Source organism: Fringilla coelebs (assembly GCF_963513975.1).
Source record: "Fringilla coelebs genome assembly, chromosome: 20".
NCBI lineage: Eukaryota > Metazoa > Chordata > Aves > Passeriformes > Fringillidae > Fringilla > Fringilla coelebs.
In genome coordinates, this window is record NC_140046.1 from 8443066 (window position 1) to 8466674 (window position 23609).

Consider the following 23609-nt stretch of genomic DNA (forward strand, 5'->3'; position numbering starts at 1 on the left):
GCCCAGTGCTGAGACAGAGCCGCTTCACACACGGAGTGTGGTGGGATGGCTGCACTCGGTTACGGGCCCAGTCAGCGCTGCCATCGCTGTGCTGCACGGGGCTGCCTTTGGCTTTGGGACGGCTCTGGGTCGACTTGTAGGTTTGTGCTTGGGTGCTTTAGTTTTGATTGTCTGGGGCTGGGTCTAAGTCCACACTGGGGTCTGGGGTATGTTTAGATTTAGGCCTAGGCCTGGCTATAGGTTCAAACGCAGCTCAGGGTCCGGGCGGGTGCGGACGCTCCCCTCAGAGGGAGGTGTGGCCCCTTTAAGAGAAGCGCGCCGCGGCCGCGCGCATGCGCGCAGGGAGCTGACGCCGCGCGGGCCCGCGAGTGAGAGCGGTCAAGATGGCGGCGGCCTGAGGGCGGCAATGGCGGGGCTGGCGCGGCGCCTGCTCTGCAGGGGTTTCTGCGTGCCGGCGCGGCCGCCGAGCACCCGCCAGCTGCGGGAGGCTGACGAGGCTGCCCCGGTGTTCCAGTACGTGGGGAAGGCGGCCAGGCGCAAGGACCGCGTGTTCGTGTGGGGCTTCAGCTACTCGGGCGCCCTGGGCATCCCCAGCTTCGTGAAGCCGGACGCGGGCTGGAAGAAGCCGCGGCGCATCCAGCCCACGCCGTACCGCCTGGAGACAGAGGACAAGGTGGGCCCGGCCCCGTCCGGCGGGGCCAACGTGTCTCCCCCGGCCTCCGGAGCCTGCTCAGGGCTTAGCACAGCCGAGAACGGCCTTACTGGATCGGCTTTAAAGGCTTTGCTATGATTCAGTGTTTTTTATCAATGTAGTGGTATTGCTTGGGATGATGACTGTTTTAACTGCAGCAGCCTATAGTTTAGAGAATATGTATTTGTAATTTTATCGGAAGCATTAGAGAGCCAGGGTGTGAAGAGCATTTGCCAGATAAAAGGGGCCTTTTCCAATGGCTGCTCCCACCTGACAAACGGGAAGCTTGTGTTGAAAATCATGTTGTTCTGTTGCTTACGTGTTTCACTCGTCCTCTGCTTTCGAGTGCAAGAAAGTCAGAGCGTTCATAGAATAGCTTGAGTTGGAAGGGGCTCAGAAGGATCATGAAGTGCAACTCCTGGCCCTGCGCAGGACAGCCCAGCAGTCACACCCTGCACCTGAGAGAGTTGTCTGAACCCTCCTTGGGCCATTCCCTGGGGAGCCTCCTCAGTGCCCGACCACCCTCTGGGGCTGGAACCTTTTCTTGAAATCCAATCTAAGCCTCCCCTGGCACGGCTGCCTTCGGGTCCTGTCCCTGGTCCCTCGGGAGGAGCTGCAGACCCTGATGAGGTCTGATCTCAGTCTCTCCATTTCTCCAGGCCGAACACCGAGTGACCCCAGTTGCTCCTCATGTGACTCTTATGCTGGGCTTTTTTTGTCAAAAGGAGTAAAACATGTTATTCTCTTAATATCTGTATCTTTCTTTTTTTTTTAAATTTTAATTTTCTTTTTAATCTGCTGATGCAGGTCAGCAAACAGGTCTTTCTGTGGTGTTGAATGGGACCAAGATAATGCAGAAATAAAGATGTATGCACACAAAACCCAAAGTTTTAAGGCAGAATGGTTGGACCTGAGTTTTCACCATAGAAGACTGATAATTTTTGCAAGACTATACATGCCATGAATTTGGGCTGCATGTGAATGTAGCTTAATGAAGAATGAATGCTGATGAAATGTAGCATGGAGTGAAACTTGCTTTTGTAAACCTCAGTTTCTAACTGAATGGTGTGGATTTTGTCTGTCTTCAAAGATATCCTCTGCTGCCTGTGGTTATGGATTCACACTGCTGGCTTCTAATACCAGAGACATCACCAAAGTGTGGGGCATGGGGCTCAACAAGGATTCCCAGCTTGGATTCCAGAGAAGCAGAAGAGATCAAAGTAAGGATTTAAGTGTTTTAAAGACTTACAGGGTGACACTGCAGTATGCCTGTGGTATGGGAATCTCAGTGTGTTTGGAGCTGTGAAAAACATCAGGAGGCTTTGATGCAATCCCAGGTTGTGTTTTATTTTTTTAAACAGATCTTCTTCTGAAATTTATATGTGGTTTTTTTTGTGCTTTGTAATTGGTCAACGTGCCTCTGTTCTGTACACTTAATGAGTTTCATCTGGATAGGAATGTAGCTGTTTATTCTACAGAGTGTGATGTTGGTTAATTTGTGGCTTTGGATCTATAGTTTATAATAGGCACAATGTAGTTAATAAAAGCATTTTGGCAGGATGGTTTGCTCACTTCTGTTGCCTTTGCACTTAAAAACTAAAGTCCTTTAGTCCTCCTTCCCTCCCCAGTTAAGAGTTTTTTTAATCCAGTCTGTGGGGTTTTTGTAAAGCTGTAGGGTTTGTTTTAAAATTATTTTAATAGCAGGTTGCATTTTGAAGGAAAAACTTGTTTTTCAGTCATTTTGTCTTACACCAGGCTCTCAAACTCATTTAAGAAGGGGATTTCTGTGCAGAACATTGCCACCTACCACTGAAGACAGGAAAAACCCAAACTTTCCTCATAGAATGGCTGACTGCATAGACATTCCTCCATAAACAGTTGAGGAAAATCACAATAAAAGCAGTTTTTGTCATTATGATGTAATCCATCATGGTAGGGTGTGTCTGATATGGGCGGAAGATTAAACTTGGAGAAGCAAAAGAAAATTGCAGCATGTTGAGGTTTGCAGTGGTGCTGCTTTGTGGTGGCACACTGGGTAGTTCTGTAAGAGTGTGTACACACAGTGTGTGCTTAAACAGCAGCTGCAAAATGCAGGAGCTTCTGCTCACTTCTGCTTTTAAAGGTTTCAGCTCTTGCTGGGTCTTATGTATGTGCTGATATCTTAGGAGTGTCTTGCAATTACCTTGTTTTTCATGTGACCTGGAAATTATTTTTGTCAGAGAATGCAGAAGTAGGTTAAATAGTTTTATAGTTCAAGCCCTGCTAAGTAAGAGAGTGTGTTTGGCAAGATCAGTTGAAAATGTGGTGAAGATCAGTGGGATTGCTACTGCTCCATGTTTAATGTTCCCCCAGACAAGCTTTCCTTTGGGATGTGCTGCTCATTGCTGTTTTACAGACTGACTTTGGTGCCTGCTGCTTCCAACACTGTGTTGCTGTAGATGCTTCATTTCCAAGAGAATTTGCAGCCTTCTGACTTTTAGGTGGTTGTATCTAAACTACTAATATTTCACACTCACCCCTCTGTTCCTTAGCCACCTCATTGTCTCTTTTCTCCAGATCCCCTCAGCTGTCAGTGATGGTTACTACATATCCCAGTAGCATGTGTCTTTCTGCTGGAGAGGACAGAGAGAGGAAAAGGTTATTTTGCTTTGTGTCTTCCAGGTGTTTCTAGACTGGTAGAGAATTGGTTGTCTTTGAGTTCCTGCTCTATTGCATGGCAGATGCCCACCATTGGCAAGCTGCCTGTTGTGCTGCCTATCCTCACATTCAGTAGTGTCTTACTGCAAAAGACCTTGTGTAGATTTTTTTAATTTTAAATTTTTTTTTTATCTTAGGTGGTTTTTTTTGTTGTTGTGGTTTTTTTTGGTTGGTTGGTTTTGTTGTTTTTTTAGTTTTTATTTTTATTGAGAACCAGTAAAGCACTGCTGCCTGTGGGCAATATTGCTTTGGATCCTCCAGGATTTGATTTCACTTATTACAGTAACTTTGATATCAAGATGTTTTATCTCCTCTTAACTTTTTCCCTAGTATTGATTTAGGGTTTGCTGTTCTTTCCCCCCCTCCCCCAGTTGACTGTCCATGTTCTTCAAGTTGCTAAATCTTTTTAAAGTACAGCATGTCATTCTTCATAAACGTTAGCTATCTTATTCCCTATGGACTTAGCCTAGCTAGTTTTTCTTACATTCCTTACTTCTGAAAGTGCCTGTAATCTACTTTTCTTTAAGATTTTTTTGTTCACCTTTCCTGATACATTTTTGTGATTGTTGCTCTTGTACCTTGCTTGCAATATCCCCAGTTGCACAGAATGTTTGTGCATGGTATTAAGCTCTAATAATGCAGCTGTATTCACTGAAGTGGTTGAGCATGTGGGTGAAAGCCTCAGTTTCAATTCTGGCACCTGAAGCCTTAATAACATTCACCCTCTAGTTATGGTGGGCTTTTGTTTAGGCAGTGATTGGCTTCAGCTGTCTCCATAGCATTTACATTCTCCTTCCCTCTGTGATAAATCCCTGTCAGCCTCTTTGGTTAGTGTCTTGGCTTTCTAAAATGTATCTGCTTTTATAAAAAAGCAGAAGTGAGTGTGTGAATGTACAATAGGATCAGCAAATATATGTTAAATTTACTTTGTGGAATCTACTGACTTAAAATCGTTCTCTTTTCCTTAAGCTAAGGGCTATGAATATGTCTTGGAACCATCTCCAATTCCATTACCACTGGAGAAGCCACAGCAAACTCGAGTCTTGCAGGTGTCCTGTGGGAGAGCCCATTCCCTGGTCCTGACAGATAGTGAAGGAGGTACAGTGTTGCTTGTCCTGGTGATGTCTATGAGTGCCTGGCTATGCTTTTACTAAAAGCTTTAAAAAAATTGTGTTCTGTCCTTAAGAACTATATCCCAGGTGGGCTGTTTGCACTGTAAGTGGGATGCAGGCAGCTGTTGGGCTTTGTGGGATTGCTTCTGACTGTGCCAGTACTCCTGTGTTACCTCCCCTTTAAGCCCCAGAGTGCTATGTTTATAAAAGCAATTAATTAATTAATTAATAGTTCTTTATAGAGAAGATCCTGTTTGTGAATTGTCTCTCCAGATCTCTGGGAACTCTCTGGTGCAGTGGCTTCAGTGCTGCACCAAGTGATCCAGTGCAGCTTCTTAATGGGTGTGCTGGTTGTTTTGTTGATTCCCACTCCTGTGGGAATGCTGATCTGTTTCTGAGTCTCTTTGGCAGCGGCAGGATGAATTAGGCAGTTCCCCACTGTGACAGACAGCAGGCTCCAGGTACTGCTGCTGTGCCTGCAACAATACTGCCAGGTGTTGCTGGTGAAAATTGATTCAGTCACTTTCGTTCAAATGGACTTTGAAAAAAGCTTATGCCAATTTTTACATTGCTGTGCTCTACCTTTCAGACTTAGAACTGTGTGAAAATATTTTGAGGACCTGAAAAGAGGCAGTAATAAAACTAGTGTGTTTCATAATTGTTTTTCAGTTTTCACAATGGGAAACAATTCTTATGGACAGTGTGGCCGGAAGGTTGTTGAAGATGAAATTTACAGGTGAGAATTCGAAGATCCTGAACTTTCTTGTTGTTGGAAACATAATTGCATGAAAACAACCCTGTAGAAAAGCCTGAAGGTGGAAATGGTCTGGTAGTATAAGCATGCCAATTAAGATTAGGGAGTCTGCTTTTGTCCTGCAGGTATCATACAAACAGCCTGACTTTGAACCCATGCTGGTCACTAGCACTCTGCTGACAACATTCACAGGAGACAAAAGAATGTCAGCATGGGATAGTTCTTGCAGGGCATAGTGGGACAACCCAGCCTTCCTAAATTGCTTGAGGTAATTTGTGTTAGTAGTTGGCTTTCTCCCTTTAGCTGCTCAGAGTACATGTGCTGTTCTGGAGGATGTTAGAAGTGCCATTTAATTATGAAAGAGGCATCCTCTTGTTAAATCTCTGCTGTAACTGCCTCTGAGTCTGTAGTGCTTTTCCTTCATTGGGTTTTTTGTGGGTCTCACCAAAGCATAAGCTCAGAGTGCTCTGTATGATAGAGTAAGTGAATAGTGGGAATACGTTGAGTTTCTGATTCCCTAGTAGGACCAAAAATTGCTCTGTGATCTACAACACTTGGTCTGTGAAGTTAGAGAAAATAGCTGTAATTAGGTAGCTTTTGTTAGTCTTGATGTTGGAAATCAGTCATTGAATTGTTGATAATTCCTGTATTGTGAAAAAATGTCAGGGATGTTAGCACTACACTGTGCTCTGGGATATGTGGATTATCTCTAGCTAGGTGTAGTTTTTCTATGGGTACTGCAGTATTATGTATTGTGTGCTCATTCTAGACTAGGGACTGTCTTTAAGGGTTGCTCCTACCCCCAGTCACAAGAGCTTATATTTAAAAAATGACAATTCTTAACATCTTAAATAAGAGAATACAGAATTATGTTCCTTCTTTGTGCAGGTATTTTGCAGTGAAACAACATGCAAACAAATTTCTCTATTTGTAATAAAATGGCTTTCAGTAGAGGCAGGTTTCCCTTTGTGTTTTTTTGCAGTCTTCTGAAATCCTCTATGTTGCCTTTTCTCTTCTTGGTGGTTGTTTGGTGTCCAGTGGAAGCCATCTCATTCATCAGCTGAAGGAATTTGACAGCAGAGTTGTCCAGGTGAGAGCTCAGTCCTGAAAATGGATTGGGAGCCAGCTGAACCAGGCTCAGAGGTGGCAGTTGTTGGCTCGAAGCTGAGTTGAGGCCAGTAACAAGTGGGGTACCCCAGGGATCTGGTGTCCAATCCTGTTTACATTTTCCCTAATGATCTGTATCACAGAGTGTTCCCTCAGCAGATAGCAGATGGCACTGCTCTCTGAGTACCACCTGATAAACCAGAGGGTGGTGCTGCCATCCAGAGGCTGAAGCCACAGGCCTACTTGGACCTCATCAAGTTCAGCAGTGGAAATGGCCAAATCCTATTGCTGGTGAAGAGCAATTTCAGACACCACCATGGGCTGGGGGTGACTGTCTGGGAGGTGGTTGTGTGGAAAGGGCCCTAGGGTACACCAGGCTGACCATGACTCAGCAATGTGCCTTGCTGTAGAGAAGGCTAAGGACACCCTGGGCTGCATTAGGAGAAGTGTTACCTGCAGGTGAAGATGATTCTTCTTTTCTGCTAAGCCACATTCAGAGTACTGTGTCTACTTCTGGGCTCTCTCCTCCCCTACTCTCTTCCTGTTGTGATTTCTTGTACCCTTTTGTCACTTTTATATTGCTTAGGAGTTTAAATTTTGTCTTTGCCTTTTCAAAAATGGGCTGTGAAACCATCCACTGAGACTAGCCAGCATTTCTCTGGGTCAGGTTCCTTGGAGAGCAAGGGACTGCAGGGCAGCAGAAACACCTGCCATGGCTGCAGTGTTCTTTCAGGCACAGAGCAGTATGTCGGTATGTCTGTGCCCCTGTAGCCATACAGGGACAGATATTGCTCCTGTTCCAAGGAAGGGTCATTCATTTACACCCACCTGATGAGACTGTGCTGTGGTTCATCCTAAAACTGTTTTACATTAGGCTTGTAAAACTTCTGTTTGGCCTTTTCATGGTTTTAATTTTTTTAGGGGGATTGAATACTTGGTACCTGTTTGTACTTTGATAACAGCGGTTATGCAGTTAATATTGGCAGTCACTCTCTTAACTTGTTGATTAAATCCCTTTAATATTTTAATTTTTAATGTCTGCTTTTGAATGGCTTTTTCTTTGGCTTTAATTCATGCCAAGCCTGTGGCAGACATGATGGCTATTTCAACATAAATATAGATTTGAGAACAGCTGTAAGTGCCTCAAGCGCTTACATGGCAAAGAATCCATAGCAGTTTGTAGCTGGCATCAAGAATGATGTGGTTAGCATCCTGTGAAGGGAGAGCTCTTATTTACTCTTTGCTGCTTTTATTGTGTTGTACTGCTGAACTGAGCTTTCTTTCCTTGTTTTGGATCTTAGAACAATTCAAGTGCAGCATCACTTCCCATAAAGAAAATTCTGCTGTTTTCTCTGTTGTATCTTGTGGTTCTTGGTCTTCCCTTTCTCAAGAGCTATGTGATCAGGAGGAAAAGGTCAAAATCTGAGCTGATGGGCATCATAGAGGTTTATTGCTCAATTTGGCTGTCAGTAATGCTTCACTAAATCAAGTCTGAACACGTAACTTTTCCTGACTGACTTCTTGTTTGTGTACAGGTTGTGTGTGGGCAAGACCACAGTCTGTTTAGAACCAAGAAAGGTACAGTCTATGCATGTGGATGGGGAGCTGATGGACAAACAGGTAGGAACTCAGCTCAGCTTGCTATTCAGGGAATTGATGAAAATAGCAAGCTCTCCTAATTGAGAAGTTGTGATGTGTATTTGTCATGTATGTATGGACAGAAAGGGGCTGCTCGTGTTTCCAGTTGTGTGTAGATGTTTTCAGTATTCTTGTGTAACCAAACTGAGACAATCCAGTTCATTTTTTGAGGAGCTTTAGGATGCTGCCCTGGCAATCCAAGCATGCAGTCGGGAGGAGAGTGTATCAGCTGTTAAAAGCTTCTGAGGGGATATGGGCAGCTTTGCTCTTCAGTTTGGTGGCAGCTTTGCCTTCCTGATTCTTGGGGTTTGTTCTGCTCCTTTGAACTGACGAGTCCTTTGGTAGCTGTTGCATGTTTTAGCATGGGATCCTTGGGCAGGCCCTTTTTGTGGTGGCTTTTGCTTCAGAGAACTTCCTCCTCACAGTCATTCCTACTTTTTATTTGTTTTGCTGCTCCCAAAGCTGAGTTCTTCCCATGATACTTTTGTGCCAGTATAGTGTAACCTGGCTGTTACCTACATTCTGGTCTCTTTTCCAGGCAGCAGTTTGTCATGTAGAATGTTTGCTTCCCAGCCTCTTTAGCCATTTCCCCTCCTGTTGGCTAACTGATTGCAGTGTGCTGTCACTCAGGGCTCTCCTTGCAGAAGACAGGATGCAGCCAGTTTGTGAAACTTCATCCCTTTTGGGATATCTGCCTGGCTTGGTTATTGTTCTTCAAACACTTTGGTCCATGCAGACAAGAGATATGAGACTCTTCAGGGTGTGATTGTATAAAGTTGTGTACTCCAGAGAGGTGGCTTTGGCTAGGGGAAGTTGTGTTTGTGGCTGCTTTTCTGTTGCAGCTGGTGGACAGTAAGCAGTATGGACAGAAAGATTTATTTCAGAGGAAGGGTGATTTTGTTATAGCATGACAAAATGGTCCTATGCAGGCATTAAAAGTGTGTCTGGAAAAAAAATTCTGCATAATCTCTACTTTTTTTCCCTTCAGGTCTTGGACACTATAACATCACCAGTGTTCCTACTAAGCTGCATGGTGACATTGCTGGAGTAAACATTATCCAGGTCTCTTCCTATGGGGACTCCTGTCTGGCTGTTTCAGATGAAGGAGATGTCTTTGGTTGGGGAAATTCAGAATACTTGCAGTTGGCTTCTGTGACAGAAACCACACAGGTCAGTTGACCTGAGGGTGTGTTTTTATGTGTTTCAGTTGAGCTGCTGGGCGCAGAGTTAAAAATTACATGTTTCTCCCTCTTCTGGATTCTTTTGACAGCAGATGCAAACACCACTAGCAGGCTGTTTTTACATAAGCTTATAGAACCAACCTGTCTGACATGTTTGTGTAGCTTTAGGGGACAGTATATTTCCCTGCTTTGATAGGCAAAGGTTTGTGTCACCTCACCCAGTGTGTTAGCCTAAGAACTCCATTTTTTTGTTTCTCCATCCCATGGACTTCGCACCAAATTGAGACCCAGCTCAAGTGCTTTTGCTAATTTCAGAACAGGAATGAGTTTTTTGGCTGGCTAAAAGTGATACTACTTTGAGCTTAGTGCTGATCCAGATGGCCCTTGGAAGTCCCTTCCAGTCAACCTTGTTTGCTGGTTAATTTTTCATGGCCATCCTTAGTGGTTTAATAAACTGAGTCCTAAACAAATTCCAGTGTCTCATAGATAAAAGTTTTTTTTGAGCAAACTTACATGGGGCGTTGGTAGAGTGCTGTCTTCACACTAGGCATTGTACTACTGGGGTAATTAGGCTGTTGGTTTCATGTTACAGCTATTTTAGGAAATGGAGTCAAGTAATTAATACTTAAGTTACTCTTGGTGGAAGGCTAAAAGCAGACAATTGTATTAGAATAGCTTTAGCAACATTTTAGAAAGCATTGTTTCCTGTGCCTCTCCTGGTGTAACCTTAGTTTTGGGCTAAATGCTGAGGCCCATAAGGCCTGAGGACATCAATCAGATTGTGCAGCAGTTTTCCTGGCTGGGTGTGTGATGGAGGTTTGTGGCATCTGAAATGGATGAATGGCATCTTGGCCAAAAATGAGAGTCTTAGCTAAAATATTAATGCAGTCCAAAGTGTAGAATGGCAGAGCTATAAAATGCTCTTTACATATGTCAAGCTGTGTATGTGTGTTGTTGGACTGTACCAAATGAGTGTCATTTCCTTTAAGTAATTTTTCCCTAGTTGTTAAAAAATGCCACTGCAGACTGAATTTTAGTGATCTAATCCAGTGTGAAGACTCGAAGACATGCTCACCTATTGACCTCCCCATTGTGTCTGACTTTAAAAGCCAGGGATAAGCAGCAGTTATTAGCCATGTTCAGCCTTGTTGCCATGCATGTAAGCTTTTCAGTAGGCAACTTTTCCCACCTTGTCCTCACCTTAATGAATTTCACGTAGATTTTTTTAAATTTTGGGACTTGCATTCATTTTATAATTCAGGCTTTATTATAAAGGTTGTATCAGGATCCATTGTATGTAAGCTCTAATCAAAACTAGAGAACAAGTTAAAATGCATGTCTAGTTTGTAGTTTACCTTGTCTCTAACAACTCTTCTGCAATCTTGTACAGGTGAATGTTCCCAGGCATTTGCCATTCAAGATTGGGAAGGTGAAGGAGGCTGCCTGTGGAGGGACTGGCAATGTTGTGCTAACAGGTGAGTTCACTTGGTGCAAGGCTGCACAGTAGGTGGATTGTAACATCATGAAACAAGTATCTTGTTTTCTGGAGCAGGGAGATACTGTATGTTGTGAGGAGAGCTGGGAGACTGAGAAACATGGTTTAACAATGTGCTAGAGGAGTTGTTTTTACTAGTGCAGAGCATTGCTGCAGTGTGTGCTGTTGTGAGTGCTCCTGCAGACTGGAGCAGGAGCATGGCAGCTGTTTGCTCTTCTGCTCTCTTTTGCTGGTCATACTGAGTGTGGCCTATGATGAGTATGGATATAGGGAGGAAGTAAGGCAGCACTTGAGAGAAAGTAGAGCCCTTCAGACTCCATATGAATCTGACACGTTTATAAATAATGAACTAGGATGGAAAGAAGAGAGTTCTGAGAACAGTGAAACTGCAGCAAGTCCTTAGTGACTGTTCTTTGGACTGTCAGTGTCTGGGGAGCATAGCTGGAGGCTTGCTCTATGAAGGAGTGAGGGAGGGGATTGTATTACTGTCTTGAAGGATTATCTCCATGAAGATGTTCATATTTATAATGGGGGTTTTGTGATGACCAGAGCTTCTAATATGAAGGGACCAGAGCTGGCTGACATAGAAATTTCCTCTTTTTTATGCTGTGCAACTGTTGCCTTTGTCAGGCACCCAGCTTAAGGCTGAATGCCAGGCAGAGTGACATCCAGTTGCTGGTTTGGGCATGTCTGTCAGTGCCCACAGCTTCACTGTCACTTGAAAAATCATCAAAGAAGAAAGCCATGATAATAAACTCTCAACCTTTGTCCCATCAGTCAGTAGTATTTTATCCAGCTCACTCTTGTGTTGGCATTATTTCCTCATGAAAGTTCTGCCTGGGAGGCTTGATTTGCTTGCATAGCTTAGGAAAAGATTGAGGCATTTGGATGGGAATGCATTATTTGCAGATTTTAAATAATTAAAAAGTGTTAGACTGAGTTGGAAGAAAGGAAAATATCCCCTTGGTTCTGATTAACTTTTGGTTGTGGCATGAATTTCACAAGCACAGATTTTCTTACAGAATGTGTTCTTATTGTAATACAGAAGAAGGAAATGTTTTTGTCTGGGGATATGGAATTCTTGGGAAAGGACCAAACCTAATAGAGACAGCAGTGCCAGAGATGATCCCACCCAGCCTTTTTGGCTGGTCAGACTTCAGTCCAGACACCCGTGTTGCTCATGTTCGCTGTGGGCTCAGCCAGTTTGCAGCCCTTACAAGTAAGTTTCTCATCCTGCTCTCATGGAGAGGTCATGTTGCTGTGTTATTGGCAGAAGAGAAAAAAAGCAAACCAAGCCAAAAAGCAAAACCAGAACAAATCCAAAACAAAACAGAAAAACCCCCACACCCCAAAAAATGTACCCATCTTTCTTGAAACTGAAGGCACACTGGAATGCAGCAGCAGGGAGCCAGACAGCACATTTACAGGTGTCAGGATGGTTCCTGGCATATGTTTTGTGCTAATTTATGCTTTAATAAGAAAATGTTATTTGTCTTAACACAAAAACTTTTCTCATACACAAAATCCAGCAGATTTTTTTAATTTTCCTGTACAGAATGAGTCAGTCTGCTGCACTTTAGCAGTTTAGAAAATTAACGTGATGATTGAACAAACTGAGTCTAAATGAAGCTAAATATCAGAGTTTCTTGGCATTTCTGGCCAACTGAGTTAGCAGCCTGAGGTGGGCAGACCCAAGCCTTTAATATGCAAGGGTTGTGATACTGTGCTCTGTGCACCCTGTGTGGGTTCTCAGCCTTCAAAGGGTTTGAAATTTGAAAGGCATTTAACATCAAGCAGCAGTTTCAGAGATCCAGCTGGCAGCAGGAAAAAATGCCAGGGCTGAGTCCTTTGGGACAAGCAGTATGTGTGACACTGTCAGTTTGGTTGCAGGGTGCTTGTAAGGGGGCTCCCCTTGGTATTCAGAAAGAGTGTTCTGATTAAATTGTTAATCATACATAAGAATTATCTTATAGATTATGTTTTGGTTGTTTCTGCTTTGAAGCTGATCCAAACACTTCTGAGATCTGTGTGTTTTCCTGAGGAGCTCAAAGCTCTTCAACTGTGTTGAACACAAATTTTTGCCTTTCCCTAACTCTCATTAGAAGGTCACTTCTTTAGACAGTGAAGGAAGCAGTCTCCAGATGATGGCTTGGGACAGATCTCCCTGCCTTGCTTACTGGGTTTGCTCTGGTGATAGCTGACACAGACCAACTGCAGTTGTCTAACTTTCAGCACAAATTATTCACTTCACAAATGATTCCCTGGAATTTCTGCTGCTGCACTATTCCTTCAAATAAAATTCCAAAGCAGGTGGAGTAAGAGGGGGAAACAAAGACTTGTGCAAGGAACAAATTCTGTGTACTGCTCATTAGGCATCATTTTCTCCAAACACATTTATTGTACATTGAAGTAAATCTGATAGCTGTCATACTGCCTGTATAACCCTGTATACTCTCAGAAACACTGTAGCCACATTTGCCAGCATCACAATTAGAATTCTTCCTTTTTAATGACTCTCTTCTTTTCTATTTTCTTTTCTCCTGTGTAGACAAAGGAGAACTGTTTGTGTGGGGGAAGAATCTAAGAGGATGCCTGGGAACTGGAAGAATGGAAGACCAGTACTTCCCATGGAGAGTAAGGATGGTGGTATTAAGGCCAAGAGTTCTTGGGCTAATTTTTGTTATCCAGAGGGCAAGGACCATAATTTGCTCTGTGTTTTGTTGAGTAATTCTAAAAGGAGTGGAAGGCTAAGATGACTGTAGAAGTGCTTTATTTTCCAGAGGTCCTTGTGGAGCCTGGGAATGGAGGTATTCAGTAAATGTTTTAGTCTGCTATGCCAGTAATGATTTTGAATCCTAAAACAGCATCTGGTGCTGTGCCACCACATCTGAACAGTTTTTGTCTCCTTCCTGTCCATCATCATCTGCTTGCTACCTTTATTCCTTTTCCTTCCCCTTCTAACCTGCTCTTCTATTTGTATGTGCTCCAAAGAAAACATCAGTATTGGTCTTCTGTTCAAATCATTACTCACCTAAATTAGGTGAACATTTTGGTCTGTAGTGGCTACAGGTCCACACAGTGGTGGGCTTCCTTCCCATCTGTGGTGGTGGCACACTGGACTGACTGTCAGGTTATCCAGGAGATCCTTACTCAGCTGTGTTCATAGCTGCTCACTGTCCTTCCAGTTCCAGTGTTTCCTCCCAGCTGGCTCTGAGAGCCAGACTCAGTGGATGTAGAAGAGCCTTTGGTTCTGGAGTTCAGCATTCAGCCTAGCAGCTGTTCCTGGTCTCCATGAAGGCCAAGTAGGAGATGAGGGAGGCAATCAGTTGGACCACCCTGGAGTCCCTGTTTGTGTGTCTGAACTTGCAGCAAATGTGTTTCTGTAGTATGCTTTCTTCTTTGTTTAAAAATGAACAAAACCAGACCAGCTCTGGAACATTTGCCTAAAATCACGCTGCTGTGGCTGGGTTGAATTTCTGAATTCATTTCCCCAGATGTGGACATTGGGGGTTATGCTCTGTCAGCCAGCCAGCTCCTGTCTGACAGTACTATGGCACTGTGCCAGGATCCTTGTTTGTGACCTCCTGCCCTAGAACTAGCTGCTGTCCTGTCTCTTGTCTCTGAAGAAAAACTTTTTCTATTAGACTCTGCTTTCCTCAAGTTTTAAGTCAGTTTTAGGTGAATTAAGCTTCAGGAGTGAGGAGCTGGTCTCAGCATCAAAGCACAAACTGCCTTAGGCTTAGTTGAGCCTTTGCCTCATTCCAGTTCTTGCTGATGAAAGAAGAGGCAAATCCCTGTGGTGCTTGGGCAGATCCTCTTCCTAATGTCTAGATTATGCTCTGCTCAGTCATGCTGCTTCTGCTGCTGAACAGATGGGCTGAGGCTCCAATCTCCTCTCTGCCTGCTAGTGAGCCTTCTCTTCTTTCTCCTTCCAAAACTTTATGTGCTTCTGTGAAGGAAAAAGAGGAGTATTTCACAGCTCAGTGCACAAGCCTGCCTGGTGCTGAATCTTGCTCTTTCTGTGTTTTCTAGTTGGCACTTACATTGGTACAAATCCCAGTGAAACTAGCTGGTGTGTTGAGTGGAAGGAGGATGAGAAATAGGAAATACCAGGTGTGAAGGAGCAGCTTGATCACTAACCCACTCTGCTGTGTTTGATCCAGGTGACTGTGCCCGGTGAGGTGGTGGATGTGGCCTGTGGAGTTGATCATATGGTAAGCATGGTCAGGTCTTTCACCTAGGGATGCTGCTGGGTCTCAGCACTGCACCAGGGCCATGCAGGAACTTGGTGACAAGCTTCTTGGAAAGGAAGACTCATTTTATGAAACCAAGTGACTGTGAGCAGAGACAGCAGTGTCTGGGTGCATTATTGTCCCTGCATCACTGGAATGCCCTGGCCTGGCTGCAGGAAGGAAGCATGTTCCCTAAGGAGTGTGAGAGTGCAAGGAGTGCTCTGGCTCCTTCCTGATGAGCTCCCAGAGGATCTGAGGCCCAGCCCCAAGCTGGTGAGCTCCTCTGTGCCTGAAGATGAAGAGCATCTCCCTAAGGAAGACTGGCATGGGATGAAATCGACAGCACAGGACTTTGATATATGGACATTTCCTGTCACCAGCTCTGGAGTGTCAGCGTTGGGCAGAGCCAAACTATTTCTCAAGTGAAAAGTTGGGTGTTTTTTAATGACTATTATGTGGAAGAGTGGTCATGCAAGGTCTTGAAGCCCAGCACAGCAGTCCTGGGTGGCCACCCTCAGCTGCACTGTGCCCAGGCTGTCCTGTGCAGAAACTGGATGCACAGCCCTTGTGCCTGGAGGCAGTGTCTCTGGGCTGTTGAAGGCTTTCTCTGTTAGTGCTAAAGACTGAACACCAAAGGAACACATTCAAAGAGTGAGAACCTCTTTGCAGGGGTAAGTACTATTAAATGAGACAGCAGACTGTCTGTGCTGCAGGAGGACAGATGGATGGTGACAGCAGCCAATCTAGCTTATTGAGGGAGGCTGGAAACAAAGCCCTGCAAAATCAGTGCTCAGGCATGGATGTGAGCAGTGCTCACTGCCCCTCAGGTACCTTTGTCTCCTTGTGCTGATCACACATCACTGCCTTTGATTTTTTTTTGATTCCCTACACCCTTTCTGTTTTCAGAGGTATGGCTCTCAGTTGCAATTAGCTGGGGATTTCAGGATGGCCTAGCAGGGGAAGGAGTCTTAATGGGTAAGAAGCAGAGCTTCATTCCTTGATGCCTTTGTAGCAGTAAGGTGATGGAGGTGGGATGCAACAGTGAGTATTTGTAGCAGGCACTTACCCAATCTCACACCCAAGTGTGGCAAACTGTCTCCTGTGAAACACTCCAGATATCAGGCAGAGTTGTGTCTTTTCTCTCTGTGTGGGATATTTCTAGTGTGCAAACTATTTTGGTGGAATCCAAGCTAGTAGGTTTTCAATAAAGTGATTATAAAATCTTTATCAGTAGTAATAGGAATGTTCTTGAGCATGATCTGCTCATGCATTGATTGGGTCTGCATTTGAACTGCAGTATTTTGGGTCACAGTTATGTGACAGGAAACCACTTCTGTCAGCTGAGCCAGCTCCCTACCTGCAGGATTTATAGTGTTGTAATCAGGCATTGCACCCATGGCCCCATGGGACACCACATATATTGACTTCATTAGAGGAAATTCTGTACCAAAACTTGGTCTGTAAACTTTACCTTGATTAAATCAGTTTTGAAGGGTTTGCATAAAATATAGGAAAGGTGAACTAAAGTACATGGAAATAGAGACCCATCTCTTGAGTTGTTGATGTTCCTGTGTAACAGGTGTTGCTGGGTGGGTGAGGCAGAACAGAAAGCTGCTAGGAAACTGGCAGACCTTCACTGCTCTGGACTCCCATTTGGTTGGCTTTAATTTACACCTGATTCTATGTGCAACTTGGGCAACTTGCAGTGCCCAAGCATGTCTTGTTGGCCTCATGGGAGTGGGTTTGCCCTTTCAACTTGAGGAGGTTTATTAAACCATGGAAAACACGTACAAAAACTGGTGAGAAAGGTGTTACAAACAATTCCCTTTGTGGATGTTGCTGTCGAGGTGGGCTGGTTAGTGCTGGGCTCTCATTCTCAGCTGTTTCCCAGTGCACCTTGGGGCTGGGCCTTCTGAACAGCTGGGTTCAGTCCTTGTGTTGCATTCTTGCCATACAATAAATTGCAAATTCTTTGTGTTAATGAGATGCCAGGGAGGTCTTCAGCCCTAAACAGAGGTTTTGTATGGCTTAGTGCAGTGGGGGTGTTTGTGCCTTCATCATAGTGGTTGTGGGCATTCTCAGACATGTTGCTTGGTGGCAACATGGTTAGTGGCAGTGAGGGCAGTCTGGCAAGCACCAGCACTTACCCATGTTTTGGTTACAGTGTGGGAGGAGCATTTTGACCTTAGCCAGGTGCCCCCCAACCTGCTCTGTCATCCCTCCCCCATCAGCAGGACAGGGAGAGAGAATCTGAAGGAAAACGTGGGTTGGAACAAGGACAGGGGACCTGTTACCATCGTGGGCACGGCAGACTCATGTTGGGGAGATGATTTTATTGCCAATGAAGTAGAGCAAGGTAATGAGGAATTAGTATGTCTGAATAGAAGTGTAACAGTGCCTTTCCCACACATCTCCCTTCTTCCCAGGCTCAGCCCTGCTCCTGACTTTTCTCCTTCCTTCATCTCCTCTGCTGACCTTTGTATCTACATGGTTGTCTGTCACAGATCCTTACTTCTTTCTTTTGGCTGCTGCTGTGCAGCAGATTTTCCCCTTTGTAAAATACAGTTCTTTGAGAGCTGCTGTTGCTGATGGGTCAGTGTTAGCTCAGAAAACAAAAACACCCTCTTCCCTGTCACATCCCCCTGCCTATTGAAGGCAGGTCCAACCTGTGTGGCTTCTGCTCCTCCTGCAGGATCAGGGCCACACAGGAAACCAACTGTGCTGGGGTAGCTTCAGGTCACTACCATTGGGAGCTGCAAAGCAACTTTGCATCATTTTGTCCTTCAAAGTAGAGCAAAGTAGACAGCCCAAAATATACCAGCATCCCTAAATATACCTGCAGTGAGGGAGTGTATGGGCCAAGGATGCTCATAGGGAGCAGCTCAAATTAGAACTAGAATAACCTACTTGATTTGGCATTGATTACACAAGTGATTTGCCCTCACATCAGCACTGTGCTGGTGTGTGTGGCTTAAAATAGCCCAGAAGGGCTTCAGGATGGTCCCCTGGTGCAGAGCCCTGTGCAGGAGCAGCTCCAAGCACTGCAGGGTTGCCACAGTGGCTGAGGACTGCAGGAGCTGCAGGAAGGATGGGGGAGAGGTTCAGGCTCAAGTGCACCTGTGCAAGCTCAGGTCTCCACACCCCATCATCCCAAGGGATCCTGGCAGTTCCCTCCTGGAGAGCTGAGTCCAGCACGGCCCCTGGGCTGCCCTGCAGCCCCCCACAGCAAGGCTGGTCTCATCTGTCAGCAGACTGCCTGCCCCACTGGGGATAAAACACATCAACACCTGTAAGGCAAAGATTATCTTAGGCACTTGCTGTGTTACAACAGACTTTTCTCTACAGGATCCTTCAAAAACAGATGAGTCAGAGAACTAATAATTAGCCTTTGGCATTCAAAATACTCCTGGAACAATATTACTTCACTGTGCTTCATGATAACTCATAAAAATCTATTTTTGTAGCCTTTTTTGCAAGGGGCTGGAATTTCCCCTCATCTCCCTCCAGTGCCCCAGCACCTCCTGCTCAAAGGGGTGAGCCTGGGCAGGTGAGGTAAGAAAAACACTGATGGGAGGAGGCATCAGTGTCCTTGGGGTCTGGATACCAGTCCTCAGTCCTCTTACTTACCATAAGATGCCATCTGCTTTTATGGGGAGTGTTAAGGTTGTGTGGCAGTGTCTGTGTTGATTTATTTGGGTTTTTGTTGTACTGGATTAAACCCTTGAGGCAGTGCTCTGCATTAAGGCTGCATTCCATATTAACAATCCCTCAGTTAATTTCTTACATGAATGTTTTAACAGTTGATCACCAGAGTAAACAGTGGATTACACTACACTAAAAAGGAGATGCTTTTCTTGACTACAGTTTATGTAGATGAGCTGTTCCCCTTTAAACATCCACTATAAATGGTTAAAACTGTAATAGGCTGATGAGATGCCTGATTTCACTGTTTTTCTTGCACACTTCACACAGGTTGTTCAGCTTTTTCTTGCAGACCATGTGACAGTGACGCTGCTGAGACTCAGGACCCACAGTGGCTGCCCTAAAATAGTCCCTGAGGAGGCTGAGTTTGTTCCCCTGCCACTGCTGGGGTGCAGAGCTCTGGGGGTGTCCTGCCACCATCTCTGGGGGGGCTGCCCAGACTCCTGGGCTCCTGCATTCTGCACTGAGCAGGTAAAACTACATCTGGCAAATGCACTAGCAGCATCCCACTGACCTCTTATTTTAAAGAAAGAGCATATGGCAGGTTTGGTGGTTTTCAAAAACCAGCTGGAGGATGGAGATGGTGGTGGGTTCCATCTGTAGGGGTACAGTGCACCCAGAGACAGGACCTGGACACCAGAGAGCCTCAGGGATGTCTGCTGGTCTTCATAAATGGTGTGTATGTGAGTGACACCCAGCATGGCTGCAGGTGAAAGAAATGAGAGTTACATCTTGCAGACAATGCCAAGCTCTGCTTTATTTTCATCAGTTTGATCAGTACAAAAGCAGACAGCATAAGTTTCACTTTTTATTCTTTTTCGATTTAATTACTTTACAAAATACAAAATATACTGTCATTTATTTTGGAACATTAGGATTTTTTCCTTTTTTTCTGTTTTGTTTTTTTTTTCATACAGTACATAAATCTCAGCTTTTCAGCATAAGACCAGCAAAGAAAAGCAGCATGTGCACTTGCTGGGAAAGCAAAGCAGCCACTTCTCAGCTCCACACAATGTCCAGTGCATGATCCCAGGCTGCTGCCACCGCTCCCTGTGCCTGCTGGTAGAACATCCCCCCTTGTGCAGAGGGCACGAAGGCAACTGATGCTTTCAGGCTCCCCTGTGCCTTGTACCCCCAGGTTTGCAGGAACTGTCCCCCCACACCTACAGGGCCTGGCCCCACTGAGCCCAGGGCCACTGCTCATAAAGCAGGTGCAAGCAGCTTTTCCATGGCTGCAGCCCAGAGCAGGAGCTGTGCCAAAGGCCCCTGCACAGGCAGGATTCCCTCACCCTGTCTGCATACATCAGATCTGGTAATTAAAGGGAAATAAATACATTTTTTTTCCTACCCTTCGCAGTGAAAGGCTGCGAAGGGTTTCTGAGAGGTGAGCAGGAAGGAGAGGCTGCAAGAGTTTGGGGTTCACAGCCCTACCTCAGCCTGCTTGGTGTGTGTCTGAGGCCAAAAGTGCTATTTCACTTAGAGAGCAAATGATACATAAATAACTTATTAAATAAAAAAGTCCTAAAGATTTGAGTTTCCTCCCCAGGCTGGTCAGCACAGCTGTTTGAGGTGACCAGGGATGAGAGACAGACCTTGATCCAAGCTGGGCAGCTTCTGCACCAGGAGCATCTCTGCTCTCTTGGCAGTTCTAGAAATCTGGGTTAGTGTTGTGTAGGTATCTGGAGGGAATCTGGGCTCCTTTGGAGTCCCTACAAAGGGGAGAAAGAGAGAAAATGCTCAGACTTGTTCAAGCCACTTGTGCCAGCCCTTCATAACCAGCCCAGAACTGGAGCAGTGCAGTGGGGCTGTGACCCTCCCCTGTGTGACCCTGCTGCATTGGTGGCTTGCTGAAGCTTAGCCCAGAGGAACCAAACTAAAATCCTGCCCTAAGCACCGAGGAGGAAATGAGGCTCCCTCAGAACTCACCCTTCTGGCTGCCCAACCAGCAGGAGCCAACCAGCCAGTGCCAGGCTCACTGCAAGGTGGCTGCAGATCTTCCCTGGGCACTGGGGCACCAAGACCCAGATCACAGCAGCAACAGGAGCTGCTGGCATGGCTGGGGGTGGGAGCAGGTGAATGTGTCAAGCAAATTGAGGTGATCACCCACCCTCTAATTCTAATGGAAACAAGGGGGGATTGGGTTATGTAAGGAGTTGACAGTAAGGGAATGAGACAGGCTCTTCCAAAGGCAGGAACAGCTTCTGAAGCTGTACCCTCCTGTGAATTATTGCCTGGCACCCTCCTCTTCTGTCTCTCCAAGAGCCACAGTTGTCCTGGTGCTTGGGTCAGCAGGAAAAGGGTCCCCTCTGTCACTGCCACCCCCAGCCGCTGCAGAGGCAGTGTGGAGGAGGATGCACTGGCAGAAAACGTGGCTGCAACTGTGCCAAAATGAACACCCTGCTCCTCAGCTTCATGTCCCACAAGCCCCAAAGTCAAACCTGGAGGGCTAACAGCCACAACCAGCAGGGACAGGGGACACAACCCTGCTGGCTGGAAAGAGGCACTACCCTGTGCATCTCCAGGCATTAACCTGGGCTCTAATGGCACTTGGATGCACTTCTCACACTATTATCAACAGCCATTGGATTGGCAGGATTATTTTTAGCAGCAGTTGCAGGAGGATTTTGGGTAAGAGGTGAGGGCAGCCCTGGATCCAGCACAACCAGAAGAATCCAGAAGAGACCACCCTGGGATGCTGATTTTCTGCCATGGTGTCACTGGAGCAGTTTGCAATTGGAGAACAAATAAAGACCTGGAGGAAGGAAGCACTGGCACATGGGGCTGGCAGGGATCTGGGTAGGTGGGGTTTTGGGGAGAACAAGGACATGACTCATGTTTAATTCCATGATAGAACTAAAAAATGGCTGAGGTCATTGAGCTGGGTGAAGGAGAAATGGGGTGCTCCTCCTCCTGCAGAGCTACCTCCTTCATACTCTAAACCTCCTGCATCTGCACCAACTGACTGACACACAGCACCAGGAAAAACAGAGGTTTGCTCCCAGGAAGGAAGTGTTAAAACTCAGGGATTTCTTTAAGAGCAGCTCTGGTTCAGTTTGTCTGTCTCTGTCTGTCCTGCTGCAGGGAAACATCCCATGCCCCAGGGCTGAGCCCTGGTGGGAAGGGTCCTGCTCTCTGTGCAGGTCGGTCCTGAGCTAAAATTGGATGAAAACAAAACCCCAAGGGAGCCCAGGGCACTAAAGAGCTGTTTTGCAACTGTCCTGCTTCACACAGGGCTGAGCTGGGCTGGCTGTGGCCATACTGGAACTGTGCAGGCAGGGGAAGAGCTGCCATCCCTCTGCCACTCCCTTCACCTTGGCCACAAAACTTGGGCACTCTTAGCTGGGAGGAGGTGCCAGGGGTTTGTGCCCCCTGTGGTCAGGCCCTCTGCAAACTCAGAGCATGCAGAAGCACAGGTCATGGCTGCAAGAGAATTATGGAGCAGGAGGAAGCTATTCCATGTAATCTGCAATAACAAGGTTATTTGTTAATTCATTCCCAGGCTTTGAACCTGAAATGACCAGTCCTGTCTAGAGAGACCAAGAAAGGATCTTGGCTTATATATGTTCCAAAGAGGTACTGAACCCTAAAATTCATATCCTAAAATGAGAATGTACTTTGACACACACTTCATCCATTTCCCCTTCATACAACAGGGGCTGTGCATTGCTCTGTGCTCACCAGAGCATCTGCAGAGGCTGTTACTGCTGCAGCCAGGATTTGCTGATCAGCATCCAGGGCACGTCTCACACTGCACAACCCCTTTCTTTCCTTCACCTTTGCTAACTGGAGCTGGTAGTTCAACCCAGCTGTGCTTCATAAGGATTAAATAAAGGAGGCCAAGGACAGCAGAGTAACTCAAAACTATCTTCACAGTCAAGTGTTTCCCTTCCAGGGAGCCTGGGAAGGTCCCACAGCCTTGCTGAGGATGTGCAGACTGTTTCCACACCAGTTCAGTGCTGCCAGGATCCCTGAGGGATATTGCTGGCCCCTGACATATGGCAGGGTGCAGACAGACAGACAGACATGCACCCATGGGGAGAAGGTCTGGAAATCTGGAGGCAGGTTTGCACATTTCAGCCAATGTAGATACACCCAGTGCATGCTACAGTGTGTGAATACTACTGGCAAAGGATTAGTGGGTTTTACTCTCCTGCAGATAATAAAAGTTTAATCCAATCCAATGTTTGCAGGCAGGACTGGAACAGGTAAGTGAGATGCCTTAAGCTGCTTACTGGAGGTGTCCACAACAGTCAAAGTAACAGAGAGAGAAGAAATCCTCATCAGAAAATGACTTCTTGTCCTTAACAGAATGCTGCTGGTCATTCTTTCAGGAATTAGCAGCAATGCTCAGCCTGAGGCCAAACAAAGAATTTCTCCCTTTTCATTAACAGAAAACACCAATTATCCAGTGCTGAGAGGAGCACTTGTGCTCAGTGAACAGTGACTGAACCAGTGCAGGACCCAGCACCTCTATTCACGTTGCTGACCTCTAAGTTAAGGAGTTTGGATGACCTGGTGCTCTGGAACAGTTGTGTGGGTGTATGGATGGGGAAAACCACAAGGATGGGAGGAACCTCTCTGGCCACAGAACCCAATATCATCATTACATCAAAACACACAGTGATGCTTGGGAGCCTTCCCCAATGGACAGAGCACCAAGAGATATTCTAAGTACTGGGGGCTTAGAGGGGTCATGCTGCCCACCCTTGCTGGGATGGTGTGACTGGGACAAAAGCATCCTCTGGGATACTGGGCTGAGCATGGAGGCTGGGCAGGGTGGAGTGGCCTGTTTCAGTCAAAAATGAGAAAGAAAATGCTTTGGTGTTCACAACAACAAGCAGAACTCCAATATCTGTGTATGTGCGCAGCTAAAAATGACCATATTAATTGTTTTGCATCACTCAGCACTCCACTTATCCCTGTTCTTCCCCTGCCTTTCCCATGCCTGTCATTAGGAGGGATCTCTGCAGTCCCTGCTCTGCCACAGAATGGATGTGTGG

At 45.8% G+C, this 23609-nt stretch overlaps 1 protein-coding gene across 2 annotated transcripts; it reads left to right on the top strand.

Annotated features, from left to right (window-relative positions):
* Positions 1 to 372: 372 nt before the first annotated feature.
* On the top strand, positions 373 to 19035 carry RCC1L (RCC1 like). Of its 2 annotated transcripts, XR_014616650.1 has the most exons (12): positions 373 to 673; positions 1782 to 1911; positions 4358 to 4486; positions 5170 to 5236; positions 6293 to 6344; positions 7897 to 7981; positions 8988 to 9169; positions 10571 to 10655; positions 11721 to 11894; positions 13224 to 13309; positions 14839 to 15578; positions 18880 to 19035. XR_014616650.1 is itself a non-coding variant. In XM_084219140.1 (11 exons), the coding sequence occupies exons 1-11, from the start codon at positions 407 to 409 to the stop codon at positions 14914 to 14916; spliced, it is 1335 nt and encodes a 444-aa protein (XP_084075266.1). In that variant the 5' UTR covers positions 373 to 406; the 3' UTR covers positions 14917 to 16132. The 2 variants fall into 2 exon arrangements, 1 of the variants encoding a protein (XP_084075266.1); XM_084219140.1 differs by lacking the exon at positions 18880 to 19035 and having other exon boundaries at positions 14839 to 16132.
* The last annotated feature ends 4574 nt before the right edge of the window (positions 19036 to 23609 follow it).

Excerpts from the sequence above, each read along its gene's own strand:
- RCC1L (XM_084219140.1), top strand. The coding sequence starts at position 407 with ATGGCGGGGCTGGCGCGGCGCCTGCTCTGCAGGGGTTTCTGCGTGCCG. Across the intron at positions 7,982-8,987 it reads GGGAGCTGATGGACAAACAG|GTCTTGGACACTATAACATC; the intron begins GTAGGAACTCAG and ends TTTTCCCTTCAG. Across the intron at positions 13,310-14,838 it reads ACCAGTACTTCCCATGGAGA|GTGACTGTGCCCGGTGAGGT; the intron begins GTAAGGATGGTG and ends TGTTTGATCCAG.